The sequence below is a fragment of the Hyla sarda genome, chromosome 1, assembly GCF_029499605.1.
Source record: "Hyla sarda isolate aHylSar1 chromosome 1, aHylSar1.hap1, whole genome shotgun sequence".
Taxonomy (NCBI): Eukaryota; Metazoa; Chordata; class Amphibia; order Anura; family Hylidae; genus Hyla; species Hyla sarda.
Genome location: NC_079189.1, coordinates 54,484,354 through 54,502,544, shown reverse-complemented (window position 1 = coordinate 54,502,544; position 18,191 = coordinate 54,484,354). Strand labels below are relative to the sequence as shown.

General features: G+C 42.3%; 1 protein-coding gene across 3 annotated transcripts in view; it reads left to right on the top strand.

The window, feature by feature from the left end:
* The window catches only part of SORCS2 (sortilin related VPS10 domain containing receptor 2), a 1,056,376-nt gene that overhangs the window by 1,030,259 nt on the left and 7,926 nt on the right, over positions 1-18,191 (top strand). For all 3 annotated transcript variants that reach the window (XM_056555055.1, XM_056555056.1, XM_056555057.1), the window contains 4 exons: positions 3,412-3,545; positions 3,806-3,929; positions 5,388-5,500; positions 9,266-9,391. In XM_056555055.1, the coding sequence (XP_056411030.1) occupies positions 3,412-3,545; positions 3,806-3,929; positions 5,388-5,500; positions 9,266-9,391 (497 nt within the window). The remainder of the gene's footprint in view (positions 1-3,411; positions 3,546-3,805; positions 3,930-5,387; positions 5,501-9,265; positions 9,392-18,191) is intronic.

Below are 18,191 nucleotides of genomic sequence, written 5' to 3'. Positions count from 1 at the left end.
TTCTAGAGTGTCTAAATTGGACAAATCCTCTAAATGTGGTATTCATAGAGGATAATTCATCTACAAATAAAAATGAATGATTATCTGTAGCAGCGTGACAGCACTGTATGCGGCCCATGGTTTCTATCCAGGTTATACAAACCATATGGAGTTAGTGATGTACGATAATTCAGTAGATTTCAGGATGACATCACTAAATGCTCCTAATCTCTTGTGTTTCTTGAACTGGTTAAGAGGAGCTGAAGGCTGGAACATGTGGAGCTCCGTAGCCTAACATTAATGACAGCGGAGTGTTTCATTATGGTGGGGTTCAAAGAGAAGGCGGCCGTGCATGGTATCGGAGAGATTAGAGGCGTTTTATCTTTTTCTTCTTAATCAAAATCAAAGAAAATCAAGAAATAAGAAGTAAAAAATAATGGATCTACATGGGCTAAGCCAAAAAGTGTATGTAGCCTCGTCCTGCCAGTCACTTTGTTCACCATTGCTGTAAAGGAAGGGTCCACCCTTCATTGGAATCTTAATGTTTTTACTCTAAATAGGCCCTAAATTCTGTACTGACTCGATATTATACCTTTTCATAGGTCCAAGACATATTTTTCAGATTCAGAGCATGAAATCCTCTGCTTACCTTCTCAAAAACAATGACTTAAAGGGGTACTCCCGTGGAAAACTCTTCTTTTTTTTTTTTTTAAACCAACTGGTGCCAGAAAGTTAAACAGATTTGTAAATTACTTCTATGAAAAAATCTTAATCCTTCCAATACATTTTGTGGGCTGTATACTACAGAGGAAATTTTTTTCTTTTTGGATTTCTCTGATGTCATGACCACAGTGCTCTCTGCTGACCTCTGCTGTCCATTTTAGGAACTGTCCAGAGCAGCATATGTTTGCTATGGGGATTTTCTCCTGTACTGGACAGTTCCAAAAATGGAAAACAGAGGTCAGCAGAGAGCACTGTGGTCGTAACATCAGAGAAATCCAAAAAGAAAAGCATTTCCTCTATAGTATATAGCCCCTAAAAAGTACTGGAAGGATTAAGATTTTTTAATAGAAGTAATTTACAAATCTGTTTAAGGCTGGGTTCACACCACGTTTTGTTAAACACGGTTCCCGTATACGGCTGGGAGGAGGGGGCGGGGCTTAATCGCGGCGCCCGCACTCAGCCGTATTCGGGAACCGTATTAAATGTATGTCTATGAGCCGACCGGAGTGAACCGCAGCCTCCGGTCGGCTTCGTTTTTGGCCGTATGCGGTTTCCCGACCGCAGGCAAACACGTGGTCGACCGCGTTTTTGCCTACAGTTGGGAAACCGCATACGGCCGAAAACGTCCGGGACCCGCGGCTAATACAGGACATCACCGATCGCAGTGATGCCCTGTATTAACCCTTCAGATGCGGAGATCAAAGCTGACCGCCGCGTCTGAAGCGAAAGTGACACTAACCCGGCTGTTCAGTCGGGCTGTTCGGGACCGCCGCGGTGAAATCGTGGTGTCCTGAACAGCTTACAGGACACCGGGAGGGACCTTACCTGCCTCCTCGGTGTCTGCTCCGTGCCGGGATCCCCTGCATGGCAGCGCTCTCCTTCGACGTCATCACGCCGTCCCGTCATCCAATAGGAGCGGCGTGCGTAGCAACGTGATGACGGCGACAGAGAGCATGGATCCCGGGGAAGAAGATGTCCGACGGCTGTCCGGGCATGCTGGGAGTTGTAATTTTGCAACATCTGGAGGTCCGCAGGTTGAAGATCACTGTTGTGTGCAGAATCTTTTTTTTCTAGATTTTGCACCTTTAAAATTGGGTGCGTCTTATATGCCAGAGCTTCCTATAGGGCGAAAAATACGGTAATTATATCATTTGGATTTGTTTTTACTTTTTTGCTATGCTTTCCCAGTTCCTGGGATATAGGAGTTTTACTATTTGGTTGACTGTCTGTACTTTTCACTGAATTGTCATGAGGGTGTGAAATTTATTGCCAAAAAAGAGTATATCCCGGGAACCGGAGGGCATAACAAGAAATTAAAAACATTGTTAGGCTTGGTTTGCACACAGCTTTTTTTTTATTTATTTATTTATTTTTTTCCTGCCGCTTTTTTTTTTTTTTTTTTGAGGCAATGCTAGAAGTATATTCAAAAGGAATGGAAAATATAAAGGAAGGACTTCTCTTTTCTACTGGATCCACTTCTAACTTTAGTTCAAAAACTTTTTCAAAAAACACAATAAAAAAAACTGTGTTTAGCCATAGAATTAAAGAACCTGAGTCAACAATATAATAGCAAAAACTTTTGCTTTACTGATCCCCCCCCCCCACCCTAGTTTTTTAAAATTATGAATTATAATACAGTTATTTAATATGGGCACTGTGGCTGGTACTCACATTTGGAGGTTGAAAGTCAGAACATTTTCCATTCTACAGGGTTATTCTAGGATGGCCAAGTCAACCCTAAGCTTTGTGTGCGTATAAAGAGGTTTTCCCGTAATAACAAGTTAGCATCAATCTATATGTATATGTAATAGCTGCTAGATTGGTGGTAAATCCACAAGTGGGAGCCCTACTGATCATTAAAATGGTCTCATGCCCCCTGTTTAAATAATTCTAAAAACAGGAGAGAAGGCGCTCCATGGGGTAATACCACCGGAGATGGGGGGAGAGTAAAAGCTAATTTTAAACTGCTCACCCTGGGTGGTTGTGTAGCCCCATACACAATGGAAATCGCTTGGATACAATGGTCCGTCTGCGGCCCTCCTGGTGTGGATTCCACAACGTATAGGTACAAGACAAGGCTTCAGTATAGGGTGCAGGAGTACATCGGCGCTGAACGGACCCAGGACACAGCAGGTAAGAAGGTAAAATCCAATTTATTTGATGCAACGCGTTTCCCTGAGCAAGCGCAGATGCCTGATGATTCTGCGCTTGCGCAGGGAAACGCGTTGCATCAAATAAATTGGATTTTACCTTCTTACCTACTGTGTACTGGGTCCGTTCAGCGCCGATGTACTCCTGCACCCTATACTGAAGCCTTGTCTTGTACCCTGTTTAAATAAAGCAGCATTTTAGAACATACAGTACATTACCGCTCCATTTCAACTCTATGGGACTGCCGGAGATCCCCGAGCGTTATACCTTAGTCATTCTTTAGGCTTTGAATGGAGCAGTAAACATGCAGAACCACTGCTCCAGTCAAACTCTCCACTTAATCCCATTAGGTATCACCATTTAGTTACCTCTGTAACCTGTGCACTCTCCATAGTTATTCTTCTGGTCCCAGATAGAACAATATGGCCTACACAAATTATATACCGTATGTCCATAAATCTATATATTACATACAGCAGAGACAAGGGACTATCGATGCCGATTTTTTGACTGTTCTCATAGTATACGTGTAATAAAAGATATGAATTCTTTTTTCAGCTTCTCTCCAAGCTTTACATCTTGAAGTGATGCCAGTCGCTGGCAAAAACCAAGAAGTAAATTTGTCTGCTCTTATACAGCCAAGCAATGCCAACCTGTCTGTCTACTACTGGTGGATCGGAAATAACCTGCAGGTACAAGCTTATTTTTGTGTTGCAGTCGGCCATTTTAACACAGATTGATCCTGAAGGTCATTACTGCAAGCGGCTTAGTTCTTGTTCAGTGAACAGTAAGAGCTCAGTCTTGTAAAGGTAAAAAAAAAAAAAGAAACAAAACTTCGGTGACATTGTTTAAATTTGTCAAAGCGAATGGGGGTTGGGTGGAAATATTTCAGAAATATCATTTTTTTTTTTCCACATTATGTAATTTTTTTAAGTTTCTGTGTTATTTTTAGCCATTCCTGACTTTGGACAATTACCTCGTGACCAGATTTGCTGAGGCTGGAGAGTTTAGAGTGACGGTGCAAGTCTTATACTGGAACTCCATGTTGCAAGACTCAAAAGTTATCAGAGTGTTCGGTAAGAGGCCATTCATTAGAATTATGGTTTTTAAATCGGGTCCACTCTGTTAAAGCGTACCTCCGATTATGGTCTGGGGCAGGATATCTGTTTAAATTTTACAGCAATTTCGGAGCTCAAGACTTGGCCCGAGACTACCACAATCAAGAGATAGATTTGGGGCCCTATTGGCCATTTTTCCTCCCCAGTGTGATGTGTTCCAAGGTCGCAGGTGGGAAAAGTGTATCCTGAATTTGGGGTTAATGCTCTCACTCTCTCTAATACTGGTCACTGAGAGTTCAGCATGGCACCTCATGGCAAAAGACTCTCTGAAGATCTAAAAAAAAAAGATTTGTTGCTCTACATAAAGATGGCCTAGGCAATAAGAATATTGCCAAGACTTTGAAGCTGAACTGCAGCATGGTGGGCAAGATCATACAGCAGTTTCAGAAGACAGGTTCCACTCAGAGCAGGCCTTGCTATGGTCGACCAAAGAAGTTGAGTGCACATGCTCAGCATCATATCCAAAAGTTCTCTTTGGGAAATGGACATATGAGTGCTGCCAGCATTGCTGCAGAGGTTGACAGGGTGGGGTTCAGCCTGTCAGTGCTTAGACCATACTCTGCACACGGCATAAAATTGGTCTGCATGGCTGTTGCCCCAGAAAAAAAGCCTCTTCTAAAGATGAAGCACAAGAAAGCCCACAAACGGTTTGCTGAAGACAAGTAGACTATGGACATAGATTACTGGAACCACATCCTGTGGTCCGATGAGACCAAGATAAACTTATTATATTCAGATGGTGTAAAGTGTGTGTGCTGACAACCAGGGGAGGAGTACAAGGACAAAGTGTCTTGCCAACAGTCCAGCATGGTGGTAGGAATGTCAAGGTCTGGGGCTGCATGAGAGCTGCTGGCACTGGGGAGCTACTGTTCATTGAGGGAACCATTAATGCCAACATGTACTGTGACATACTGAAATTCCTTTCCCTTCGGAGACTGGGCCGCAGGACAGTATTCCAACATAATCCCGAACACACCTCCAAGATGACTACTGCCTCGCTAAAGAAGCAAGAGGTAAAGGTGATGGACTGGCCAAGCATGTCTCCAGACCTAAACCCTATAAATGGAAGGTGGTGGAGCGAAAAGTCTCTAACATCCACCAGCTCTGTGATGTCATCATGGAGGAGGGGAGGAGGGGAAGAGGACTCCGGTGACAGCCTGTGAAGTTCTAGTGAACTCCATGTCCAAGAGGCAGTGCTGGAAGATAATGGTGGCCACACAAAATATTGACAGCCTTTGGCTGCCCAGGCATGCTGGGAGTTGTAGTTTTGCAACAGTTAGAGAGACACTGGTTGGTAAACACTGGCATACACCTTGGCTTTTTTTTACTACTAGATATACTATATATCACTACTATATTGTCAGCTATACGCTGGCTATTACCTACAAGCTCCGATACATATGTTTTATCTTTCAGATGAATTCCAGGTTCTTCCACTTACATTCAGCAAACACCTGGACATGTATAATCCCAACATCCCGGAGTGGAGAGAAGACATCGGGCAAATAGTAACACGACTCCTTGCAAAGGTATATGGGGATATAGATCCGGCCTTAGCTAAATGATGATAAAGTGTCAATTCTGTTCCAGACCACTAGGCCCCTTCTCCAGTTGTGGTGTTCAGCACATTTGGCCGGGGCATTCATATATGTGAAATAAATCAATTCTTGGCGTATTAGAGTAGAAGCTTCCATGATTCATCTAGCTGTCTGTAACTGTACTGGGAAAAGCATCAAGATAATAAGGACTGAAAGAAAATATATATTAAGTGACTGGAAACACCTGTGTGTGAGCAAAATAACCCTCGAATTGTTATATCCACTATTTTAAGGGCCCGTGACTTTTAAAGGAGACCCAAACGCTTTAGTCACAGTCAAGTGCTGGGAAAACTAGGGAATGCAGCGCTCCCCCAGCTCTTCATGGCCTTTATTTGGCTGGTCAGGCTTCACATTGATTGTGCAGAGCTCTCTGTATTGAGTGTTTCCCCAGTCCCTCCTCTAAGCTAGGATTGACAGGTGTAGACCACTAGAGCTGTTAAAGGAGTACTCCGGGATGGAGGCCGAAATAGGCGTCTGAGTCATCATTTGCCCCGTGTCTAGCCCAGGATCAAGCGTTATATCTTCAGGTGGTAAAGAGGTTAAAGCGCAACTGTCATGAGTTTTAACCCCCATAAACCGGCCCCGGCTTGACAAAGTTGTTAGAAAGAACAGTTAAATCATTCCTTTTGCTGCTTTCTAGCTGTTTTAATGATGCTAAAAAATGCTTTTAACGATAGTCAGCAACAGTCGGATAGGCTATGCCCACAGCCGCCACGCCTATCCTCTGTATTTCAGTGCTGGGGACGCTGTGTGATTGGTCCACAGGTCACAGCACTGAGAGCCCTTATTACTGTCCTGTACTGTAGAAGAATAAACGGCGCCCGTTCATCTATGCACTCCGGTGATGCGGGCAGCCAGCTCTTACAGCAAGCACTAGCTCTCTTTCTGCTAGTACTTGCTCCCTATAGCCCAATGCGTGGTGTAATGCTGTAGCGCAGTGGTCTTCAACCTGCGGACCTCCAGATGTTGCAAAACTACAACTCCCAGCATGCCCGGACAGCCGTTGGCTGTCCGGGCATGCTGGGAGTTGTAGTTTTGCAACATCTGGAGGTCCGCAGGTTGAAGACCACTGCTGTAGCAGAATGATCTGGCCGCCCGCATTGCATCACAGCAGTAGATGAGACCGGGCGGCCAGATCATTCCGCTACAGCATTACACCACGCATTGGGCTATAGGGAGCAAGTACTAGCAGAAAGAGAGCTAGTGCTTGCTGTAAGTGCTGGCTGCCCGCATCACCGGAGTGCATAGATGAACGGGCGACGTTTATTCTTTTACAGTACAGGACAGTAATAAGGGCTCTCAGTGCTGGGACCTGTGGACCAATCACACAGCGTCCCCAGCACTGACATACAGAGGATAGGCGTGGCGGCTGCGGGCATAGCCTATCCGACTGTTGCTGACTATCGTTAAAAGCATTTTTTAGCATTATTAAAGCTGCTAGAAAGCAGCAAAAGGAATGATTTAACTGTTCTTTCTAACAACTTTGTCAAGCTGGGGCTGGTTTATGGGGGTTAAAACTCATGACAGTTGCGCTTTAAACCACGCCCTGGCATCAAGAACACAAGGGTTATTGCCATCTACCCCCAGGGTAATTCCATCTGCCCTTCATCACACCCTCATCACAATTCTTTTTACTGCCGGCAGTATGGCACACAATTTTAACATCCCGGAGTACTCCTTTAATCATAGCTAAGAGGAGGGGCTGGGGAGGCACTCAGTCCCAAAGGGGTACTCGGGAGTAGGAAAAAAAAATCTAATTAACTGGTGGTGAAAAATTACACAGATTTGTACATTACTTCTAATAAAAAATCTTAATCCTTCCAGGATTTATTAGCTGCTGTACGCTCCAGAGGAAATGTTGTAGTTCTATCCAATCTGAACACAGTGCTCTCTGCTGCCACTTCTGTCCATTTAAGCAACTGTCCTTAGCAGGATAGGTTTTGCTATGAGCATTTTCTCCTGCTCTGGATAGTTCCTGACACGGACAGAGGAGTCAGCAGAGAGCACTGTGGTCAGACTGGAAAGAACTACACAACTTTCTCTGTTTACAGAGAATTTACAAATCCCGCAGTACTGATACACCTAATGTCTATGCACTTGTCATGGTGGCATCTGGGACATCAGAAAATTGAAGGCATGCACTTGGATACATGACCTCAATACCACGTTTTCAGACCTCTGTATAGGATTCTCTCTGAAAGGGGTTTTCCTGGACTTTTGGATTGAAGGCACCCTGATTATCAGCTGTCAATCAAAAAAGTCAGTACAGACCCATAGGAACTCTGTGTGCCTCTTTACAGGCTTTACAATTCTGAATGGTCCTCGTAGTAATCTCCCAGTCCAAGCCAATATATTTTTTTTTATTTTCAGTATTATAAAATAATTAAGCAGCATTAGAGAACGGAGCAATATTCATCATAAAGCTAATATCACATATTTCCTGCTGTGTGTCTGTACATCAGCCAGGCCTCATATTCATTCCGGGGGCCGGAGTGCACATTGACAGATTATGAGGAAGTTTCATTATGTGAGACTTAATTATTTGGTTTTGTGCCCCAGAAAAAAAAATACCAGGAGGATGTGATTGATATGGAGATTTTCCTGCCTTGGCAGATCTGCGCCACTAAACTGGCCGGGATAATGTTTATTGGGGAATTTGATTAAAAATGTGCAATTCTTGTCTCCAAAATGGGAGTTATAGGTCGGGTTCTATTATTGTCAAAAGATATACGCTGTGTGATTCAATCCAAAGCCGGGAGCTCAGGGCAGCAGAAGGAGTCCTGGAAACAGTACACTACATCACTTTGCCGTACACTTGGCATCGATGAGAGTTTTGGGTTTGCTTAGACAGATGTCTGATTAAAAGTCAATTTATAGTCCTTATATGCATGGGCAGTATTTCCCTTGTCCTTTTCAGTTTCATTTGGCCCCAGAGCTAGATGCTTTCTCCATATATTTGTTTCTGGTTTAGATGTGATCAGTTTATTAACCCTTTAATACTCTATGACATACTACTACATCATGATGGCGTTAGGTGGGTATGAGGCTTTGCTTCCCTATACATGGCAGTAGTGGCTATGTAGCATATCTGACACTGGCGGTGTGGCATAGCTGATACTGGTGGTGTGCCAGTGGCAGCATTATTAGTCATTAAACTCCTTAGATGCCAGGGTCAACAACAACAGCAACATCCAAGTGCCCCCCTGTGTTACCTGATCACCCTGATCAACTGAATGCCATTGGATTGTCATGGAGCCTAGCGAAGACCTTCAGGACAGCCAAGATTGATGATTGTTCTACAAAGGCAGGGAGTAAAATAAATAAATAAAAATAAACAAACATTCTCCATTAAAAAAATCTAAACATTCTGTATTTAAAAACAAACATCTAAAAATATCTAAACTACAAATAAACATAATTAGTATCACCAACTGCAGATATGTCCAAGACATAGGAATACTGTACACCTCCCAAAAACAGCACCCTAAAATAGTATCAATTACCGTAAAACTACAGCTCACCCCACAAAAAGCTGCATTTTTTATAGACATGCTGTAAATGTGGCAGGCGCTGTACATCGTCCTGGCGCAAACATAGGGACCAATATAGGTCTTTGGTGTTTATTTACCTGAGATTTTTATGTTTTTGTTTGGTACCGTATATGATAAAAAAAACACTTGTTTCCTACATTTACAGGAGACAAATATTCCTGATCAAACTCTGGTGACAGTGGTAAAGCCTGGATTACCGACCACTGCTGACTTATACCTACTACCGCCTACAAATCAGCCAAAAAGGAAGAGAAGCGTTCCCACCGACAAGGTACAGTACAGAAGCACTTACTGTAAATCACATCACAATCCCAGGAAGCTTCCACCCATCACTGCCTGGAGATATCGTGGTTTCTTATATGAACACCTTTATGACATCAATATTTCTGCTTCCCTTCTTCCTGATGCCAAATGCATTAAAACTCCCAGCGAGCAGATAAAAATAGCTGTTCAACAAAATATTTCTGTTTGTCATGCATCAAGAGGGAAAGACAGCAATCTATGAACAGAAAATGGATTTGTCCTCCATAAAGTACTGGGATGTATAATACCGGGATGCTATGTTAGTATAGTAAAACACTTTCCCTCCCAAGGATGGCTGTATGTCACAGTGAGTTTAGAGGATCAATTTAAAACCCTCTCTCCAGGCAGATCGCCCAAGCCCCCTCTTCTGTACACCCATAGAACATGACTTATAATCTCTGCTCCTTCCCCACTTTGTCTGGATTATTTTATATTGTGAAGTAGTATGGTTTGTGGAGCTTTCTTCTCATTCTCTACATTGTCTAAGTGTAAGACTAGCCTGTGTAGATTCCAGTGGTGTGTGGTATAACAATATAATTTATTAGATTTGAATGGAGATGAACAAACCAAACCTGTCCAACTTTGGTATGGTGTGAACTTTGCTAAAAGCTCAGTGTGGCACAAACGCGAATTTTGGCCAGTTTGTTTTGTCCGAACATGCTAAAATAGTGTTAGCCACATGGAAGAAAGAAGGAAGGACCACATGACCTCAGGGTATCCCATAATGCAAAACAAATCTCCTGGCCAACCAGGAGGTGGTATAGGGATGATGTCAGACCCACTCTAAAGCCAGGCACATAGCCTCAGCAGCCATTGGAGAAATATCATGTGTTAGGAGAAGAACTCTGTGAGGGACAGTGACCAGTGAACAACACAGATAGGAAAAGAACCACACATATATAATAATTGTAATAAAAGCAGCAAAGAGCATTATGCATCTGTTTATTTATTTATTTTTTTGTATACTAGGGCTAGGTTCACACTACAGAATTTCAAGGCATGGGGAGTCCCATTGCTGTCAATAGGATTCTGCTGCACAGGGCACACTGCAGATTGTCAGCAGTGGAAGCTCCAAAAAATTATGTTTCTTATTCTTTTGGTGGAATCCACATGGAATACATTGCTGTCTATGTAGACAGGAATGTCTGCATGGACCTAGTGCCGACAGCCTTCGAAGTCCTTAGATTCCTCAGTCTGAACCCAGCCTATATATTGTTAAAAAGCAGTGCATAGAGGGTTTTGTTTCTCTTTTGCAAACAGTCTGTTTCATTCCAATTTCAAGCATGCCAGTTTTTTTGTGGTACAAAACCCTCTACGAACTGCTGATTCACAACAATTAGTGTACTACAAAAAACTAAGACTGAAACATAAGTGACACAAAAGCCTTAATTAACTGCTTTTAACAGTCTGTTTAATCACAAATTCAGGTTTGCCAGTTTATTTTTTCATTTGTTGTTCTTGATGTTTAATTTAGTTTTTCTATGTGGTATACATTTGTTTATGAAAAAGCAGTGCATAGAGGGTTGTATGTCATTTAGCTTACTTTCAAGGTCAGCCTGGGTTAGGTGCTCTTTAATATTAGTACTGTACAGGACCAGGAAGACAGAAGTCCCTCCTCCTGCACATACATTCAGTGGTGCGCTATGACTATAACACCTATAGGCAAATGTACAGTGTTGTGTAGTGAATGGTGTTTCATGCTCTGTGCTGAGTTAGGGGCATAATACTTGCCCTGCAATTCAGCAGATGATCTACCAGTGTACCTAAAGTATTCACACTGGCAGATTGTTTGCTCATTAGATTTTGTGCCCTAGGAATTTTGCAACTGTCTCTGTGCTCTCCCCCTTTACACTACACCACTGCGCCCTGGTCCCTGTCTAATCACAAGGAAATGCCCAGTTAGCCAATCAGTAAGGCCACTGATTGGTCCAGCATCCACTTCATAATGTCGAGGTCACGACCAGGAGGTGCTGAGCTTCAGGGACCAGCACTCCACAACAGCAGTGGTGGGAGATTGGGCAGGTTAGCATCCTTTTTTTTTCAGCCTAAGCCGAAATAAATAAAAGAATACAACCCCCTTTAAGAAAAAAAAAAGCATTTCATTTTACTTATTTTGTACTGATATCCTTAAAGCTGCCTATCCCAGAGTGTACATAGTAACATAGTTTATAAAGTAGAAAAAAGACCAGAGTCCATCAAGTTCAACCTATAACCCTAATGAGTCCCTATTGAGTTTATCCAAAGGAAGGCAAAAAAACCCTCAAACTGGAGGTACAAATTCCTTCCTGACTCCAAATATGGCATCAGAATAAATCCCTGGATCAACCTTTTGTCTCTATAGATCTAGAATCCATAACCTGTAATGTTGTTATTCTCCAAAAATGCATCCAGACCCCTTTTAATTTATTTTACCGAGGTAACCATGAGCACCTCCTCAGGCAGAGAATTCCACAGTCTCACTGCTCTTACAGTAAAGAACCCCCGTCTATGCTGGTGTAGAAACCTTCTTTCCTCTAGACGTAGAGGATGCCCCCTTTTTATGGATACAGTCCTGGGTATAAACAGATCATGGGAGAGATCTCTGTACTGCCCCTGATATATTTATACATAGTTATTTTGTCGCCCCTAAGCCTTCTTTTTTCTAAACTAAATAACCCCAATTCTGATAATCTTTCTGGGTACTGTAGTCCTCCCATTCCCCGTATTACTCTGGTTGCCCGTCTTTGAACCCTCTCCAGCCCCTATATACCTTTCTTGTACACTGGTGCCCAGAACTGTACACAGTATTCTATGTGTGGTCTGACTAGTGATTTGTACAGCGGTAGAATTATTTCCTTGCCGTGGGCATCTATGCCCCTATTGATGCACCCCATGATTTTATTTGCCTTGGCAGCAGCTGCCCGACACCGGTCACTACAGCTAAATTTACTATTAACTAAGACTCCCAAGTCCTTTTCCACGTCAGTCGTCCCAAGTGTTCTCCCATTTAATACATAATCCCAGCCCGGATTTTTCTTCCCCCTGTGCAGTACCTTACATTTATCAGTGTTGAACCTCATCTGCCACTTCCCAGCCCAAACCTCCAACCTATCCAGATCCATTTGTAACAGTGCACTGTCCTCTATAATGTTTACCACTTTACAGAGTTTAGTATCATCTGCAAAGATTGCTACTTTACTATTCAACCCCTCTACAAGGTCATTAATGAATATATTAAATAGGACAGGACCCAAGACTGACCCCTGTGGTACCCCACTAGTAACAGTCACCCAATCAGAATAAGTACCATTAATAACCACCCTCTGTTTCCTCTCACTGGGCCAGTTACTTACCCACTTGCACACATTTCCCCCCAGTCCAATCCTTCTCATTTTATGCACCAATGTTTTATGTGGCAACATATCAAATGCTTTGGAAAAATCCAGATATACGACAACCAGCGATTGCCCCTGGTCCAGTCTGGAGCTCACCTCCTCATAAAAGCTGATCAGGTTAGTTTGACAGGACCGATTCCTCATAAAGCCATGCTGATATGGAGTCATACATTTATTTTTATCAAGATATTCCAAAATAGCATCTCTTAGAAAACCCTCAAACAATTTACAAACAACGGAGGTTAAGCTAACAGGCCTATAATTCCTGGGGTCACCTTTTGTCCTATTTTTAAATAATGGCACCACATTTGCCATGCTCTAGTCCTGGGGAACAGTCCCTGTTACTATAGAGTCCCTGAATATTAAAAATAGGAGTCTGTATATTGCATTACTTAATTCCTTTAGAACACAGGGGGTGAATACCACCTGGACCTGGTGATTTGTCTATTTAGATTTTTTGTAGGTGGCACTGTACTTCTTCCTTGGTTAGACAGGTGACCTGTACTTCTTCCTGGGTTAGACCAGTGACCTATACAGGGGAGTTTACCTTATCTCGCTGTATTACACCTGGCATTTCATTTTCCTCAGTGAATACAGTGGAGAAGAATTTGTTTAATATATTTGCTTTTTCCTGATCCCAGTTTATAATTTCTTCCTCATCATTTTTTAAAGGGCCTTCGCTTTCATTTTTTACTTTTTTGCTATTTATATAGTTAAATAACATTTTGGGATTAGTTTTACTCTCTTTGGCAATGAGTCTTTCTGTCTCTATTTTTGCGGCTTTTATCAGTTTTTTACATTTTTCTCTATAGCTTTTTAATGCTTCTTCACTGCCGTCCTGTTTTAGTAGTTTAAATGCTTTATTTTTGGCATTTATTGCCCCCTTAACGTTTTTATTCATCCATATTGTTTTTTTTTTTTTTCTGACCCTTTTATTCCCATAAGGTATATACATCTTACAGTGAGAATTTAAGATATTTTTAAAAGTCCCCCATTTAGTGTCAGTATTGTTCTTTTTGAGGACATTATCCCAATTTATATTGCTAAGGGCTTCTCTGAGTTGATCGAACTTTGCCTTCCTGAAGTTAATTGTTTTTGTGGCCCTTCACGAGATTCCCTTATTGAAGAACAAATTATAATGTATTATATTATGATCACTATTTCCTAGGTGTCCTTCTACTTGTACATTAGTTACTCTGTCAGGTCTGTTGGTTAATATTAAGTCTAGTAGGGCGCCCCCTCTGGTCGGGCCCTGCACCATTTGGGACAGATTATTGTCATTAGCTATAGTCAGAAACCTGTTTCCTTTATGAGATTCACAGGTCTCAGTCTCCCAGTTTATATCAGGATAAAGTCCCCCATTATTATCACCTCATTCTGATTTGCTGCCTTGTTTATTTGCCTCAGTAATTGATCTTCTGCCTCTTCCATTATGTTTGGTGGCTTATAGCAAACCCCTATCAGGATTTATTTTTTATCTCCATATATTTCTACCCATAATGACTCCACATTATTGTTTCCCTCCCATATATCCTCCCGCAGTGCGGCCTTCAGACTGGACTTTACATAAAGACAGACTCCTCCCCCTTTCCGTTTTGTCCGATCCTTCCTAAATAGACTATAACCCTGTATGTTGACCGCCCAGTCACAGCTATCGTCCAACCAAATCTCTGTTATACCCACTATGTCATAATCCTCCTCAGACATCAACCGCTCCAGTTCGTCAGTTTTATTGGACAGACTTCTGGCATTAGTCTACTTGCAATTCAATGGTGTATGTTTTTTCTTCCTATGATGCCTATCCCTATTAACTATTCTAACCCCTCCCTCCACTCCACCCCCAGGTACATTAATACGTCCCCCCTCTCTATCTACACTACCTTCCCTTGCTGCCCTGAGCCATTAATATCGAATGTGTTCTCCGGGGATTAATATATGCGAGCTGCGTTTTTCTCATTTGTATTCTGCACCAGTTGCAATCCTTTTTTTGCTGAAGATTAATTGAATGCTTGTTGTTGATAAGAGGATGAATATATTTACAGCTTTGTTTTTTTCCGGATCCTATTGTAATTATATTTTGATTGTATAATGATGTCGCTGAAATAACGCGCCTAGTTAAAAAGCATTAATAATTCAGCGCCGCTATGATATTGTTTCAGGTAATCATTTCCTTATCTGCTGAAAGATGAATGGCTGGATTAATGTTTCGCTTTACAGACCCTTGTGACCGCTCTGATCTTTTTTATTTCTATTATATAACAGTAAATTCTATTAAAGATGTTAAATGATTCATCTGGCATTTATAAATATTTATGGGCAATCCTCAATCATCTCCTGCATCTCAAAATAATAATAATAAGAATAATTATAAGAATACGTTCTTTTCTTTTACTTTGTTTTTGTTTTGTTTTTTTTTGTTATTTTTTCTATTCCATACTTAGTGTATGAGTTGAAAGACACAGAAAGTCCAGAAAAGAAATAAATGTAATGAAGTGGTAGATGATTGTTTTGTTACTTTTCCTCTTATTATTTTTTTTCTGTGCGGCCGACTTCACAATTATGGAGTTCTGTTAAATTTTGAATATTGTTTTTCTATTTGATTGTTTTTTTTTAAAGTTTTTATATTTTTACACCTACTGCAGTTATAAGCAGCAAATTTAACCCATTAAAGATGTTGTTTGTCAAAGACAACTCATCTCTTCTCTATACCTCCCCACTTATCACTTGGGGCCTCCCTATCAGGGAGAATGGAGGGGTATATATGTAAGAGGGGCTCCTGCTCAGGCAGAACATCCAAGCGCTAGGACCGCTCGGAAATGCCGTCTCATAGACGGCAGTGCATTTCCATGTGGACTCTGCAGAAAGAATAAACGTGTCAATTCTTTCTGCGGACTCCGGAATCAGGAAACATCTGCCGCAAAAATTACGCTGTGTGCACGGTGCAGCAGAATCCCATTGAAATCAATGGGACTCTGCTGCTTCGGAATGTTTATGCAGAATTCTAATGCGGAATTACGCATGGAAATTCCATTATGTGAACGTAGCCTTAAACTGTATGTATTGCTGCTTTCCTCATCAAAATGATTGCCCGTACGTTTTCTATTTGCCATCCATGTGATTTTTCTTCTTTTTGAAATTAGCCCTAATAAAACTAAAAAGAAAAAAAAAACTCTGATCTACGACACATGCATGAACTAGAGCAGGGGTTCTCAACCGATGCGGGGGGTACGCCAATGCGCTGACAAATTCCGGACATGCATTAGCCAGTATTTGTCAGCGCACAGCAGAGAATGGCCATGGCAGATCTCTGCATAGTATTGTGGCCGCGGCTACTGTACGGGAGCTGTGTAGTTGCTGGGGAGACGTGTGACCTCCCCTGAAATTGCGCAGAGGCGCCGCAAAGCGCAGGAGAGCATCGCACGTCAGTGCGGCCCTGCCGAAAGGGACTCTTGGACACGCAGTATACCCGGACAGGCCACACGAGATGCGCTGTATACCCTAACAGGCCGGGTAATGTTAAAAATAAAAATTAAACATAAGTGAATGGAAGGGAGGGAGTTTTTTTTGATGTGTGTGTGTGTATATATATATATATATATATATATATATATATATATATATATATATGTTAGCCCAGGGGGATCGAAGGGGGGATGAGGTGGGGATGGGGGGGGGGGGAGGGGAATAATGACACAAGGGCATTAAGATGGAGGGGGAGGGATAATGGTAAAAGTGGATCAGAGGGAAGGGGAAATAATGGCACAAGGGGGATTAATATGGGGTGGGGGTGTGATGATTACAACCCCCCCCCCCCTCATCTTAATCCCCTTGTGCCATTACTCCCCGCTCCCTCTGATCCCCTTGTGTCATTATTCTGCCCCCCCCCCCCTCTCATCCGCGTTTGCCATATCGGATAATAATGGCACAAGGGGATTAAAATGGAGGGGGGAATAATTGCCATTATTCCCCCCTCCCTCTGATCCCCTTTTGCCATTATTATCAGATAGGGGGGGGATTAAGTAGGAGGGGGGAATAATGGCAAAAGGGGATCAGAGGGAGGGGGGAATAATGGCACAAGGGCATTAAGTATTGCATTAGTATAAAGGTAAGCACACGCCATTATGAAAATAAGTAATTTTATGATTTCTTTTGCCCGCAGGTACCCCTCGCATATAAGTTCCGCGTGAGGGGTACCCATGGTCATACTTTCGCCCTTTGGGGGTAGAGTCACAAAAAAGGTTGAGAACCACTGAACTAGAATTACCGTTTGGATTTATTTCACTTAAAGGGGTACTCCACTGGAAAACATTTATTTATTTATTTTTATCATCAACTGGCTCCAGAAAGTTAAACAGATTTGTAAATGACTTCTATTTAAAAATCTTAATCCTTCCAGTACTTATCAGCTGCTATATGCTCCACAGGAATTTATTTTCTTTTTGAATTTTGTTTCGGTTTGACCACAATGCTCTCTGCTGACACCTCTGTGCATTTTAGGAACTGTCCAGAGCAGGATAGGTTTGCTCTGGGGATTTGCTCCTACTCTGGACAGTTCCTAAAATGGACAGAGGTGTCAGCAGAGAGCACTGTGGTCAGACAGAAAATAAATTTTTCCAGTGGAGTACCCCTTTAATACATTTTTTTATTCATGTTACAAAAGATCACTTATTCTACAGAATGTAGAAAAGGGAACGTTCAAATTTTACACTTTTTTCACAATAATGATCAACGGCGATCGAATGAGTCCTTTCCTAACTCCTTTCTTGTCCCACCAATCCACCTACAACCCTGTTGGCTGATTAATATACCTCTTCTCTCATTGCTCTACTTCCTCTGCCATATGCCAATCCCTTCAACGGCTACCCATTGCCCAGCCAGTTCAGTATATGAACAATAACGCAAAATGCTTTCTACAACATGTTCCCTTCATACATTTCTGATCTAATTTCCTGTTACTTCCCCTTATGTGATCGCTGATCCTCAAAAGACCTCTTGCTCTTCTATTGCCCGCTCCTCACATCGTCATTATCTCCAAGATTTCTCTCATATTTTCTCCTTATACTGGAAATTGCTTCCCAAAACATCAGACTATTTTCCCATAATTGAAATCTTTAAAGGGGTACTCCGGTGCTTAAACATCTTATCCCCTATCCAAAGGATAGGGGATAAGATGCCTGATCGCAGGAGTCCTGCAGCTGGGGACCCCCGGGATCATGTACGCGGCACCCCCTTTGTAATCAGTGCCCGGAGCATGTTCGCTCCTGGTCTGATTATGGTCGACCGCAGAGCTGGCAGCGTGTGACGTCATGCCTCCGCCCCCGTGTGACATTACGCTCCGCCCCTCAATGCAAGTCTACGGGAGGGGGCGTGATAGATATCACACGCCGCTGGCCC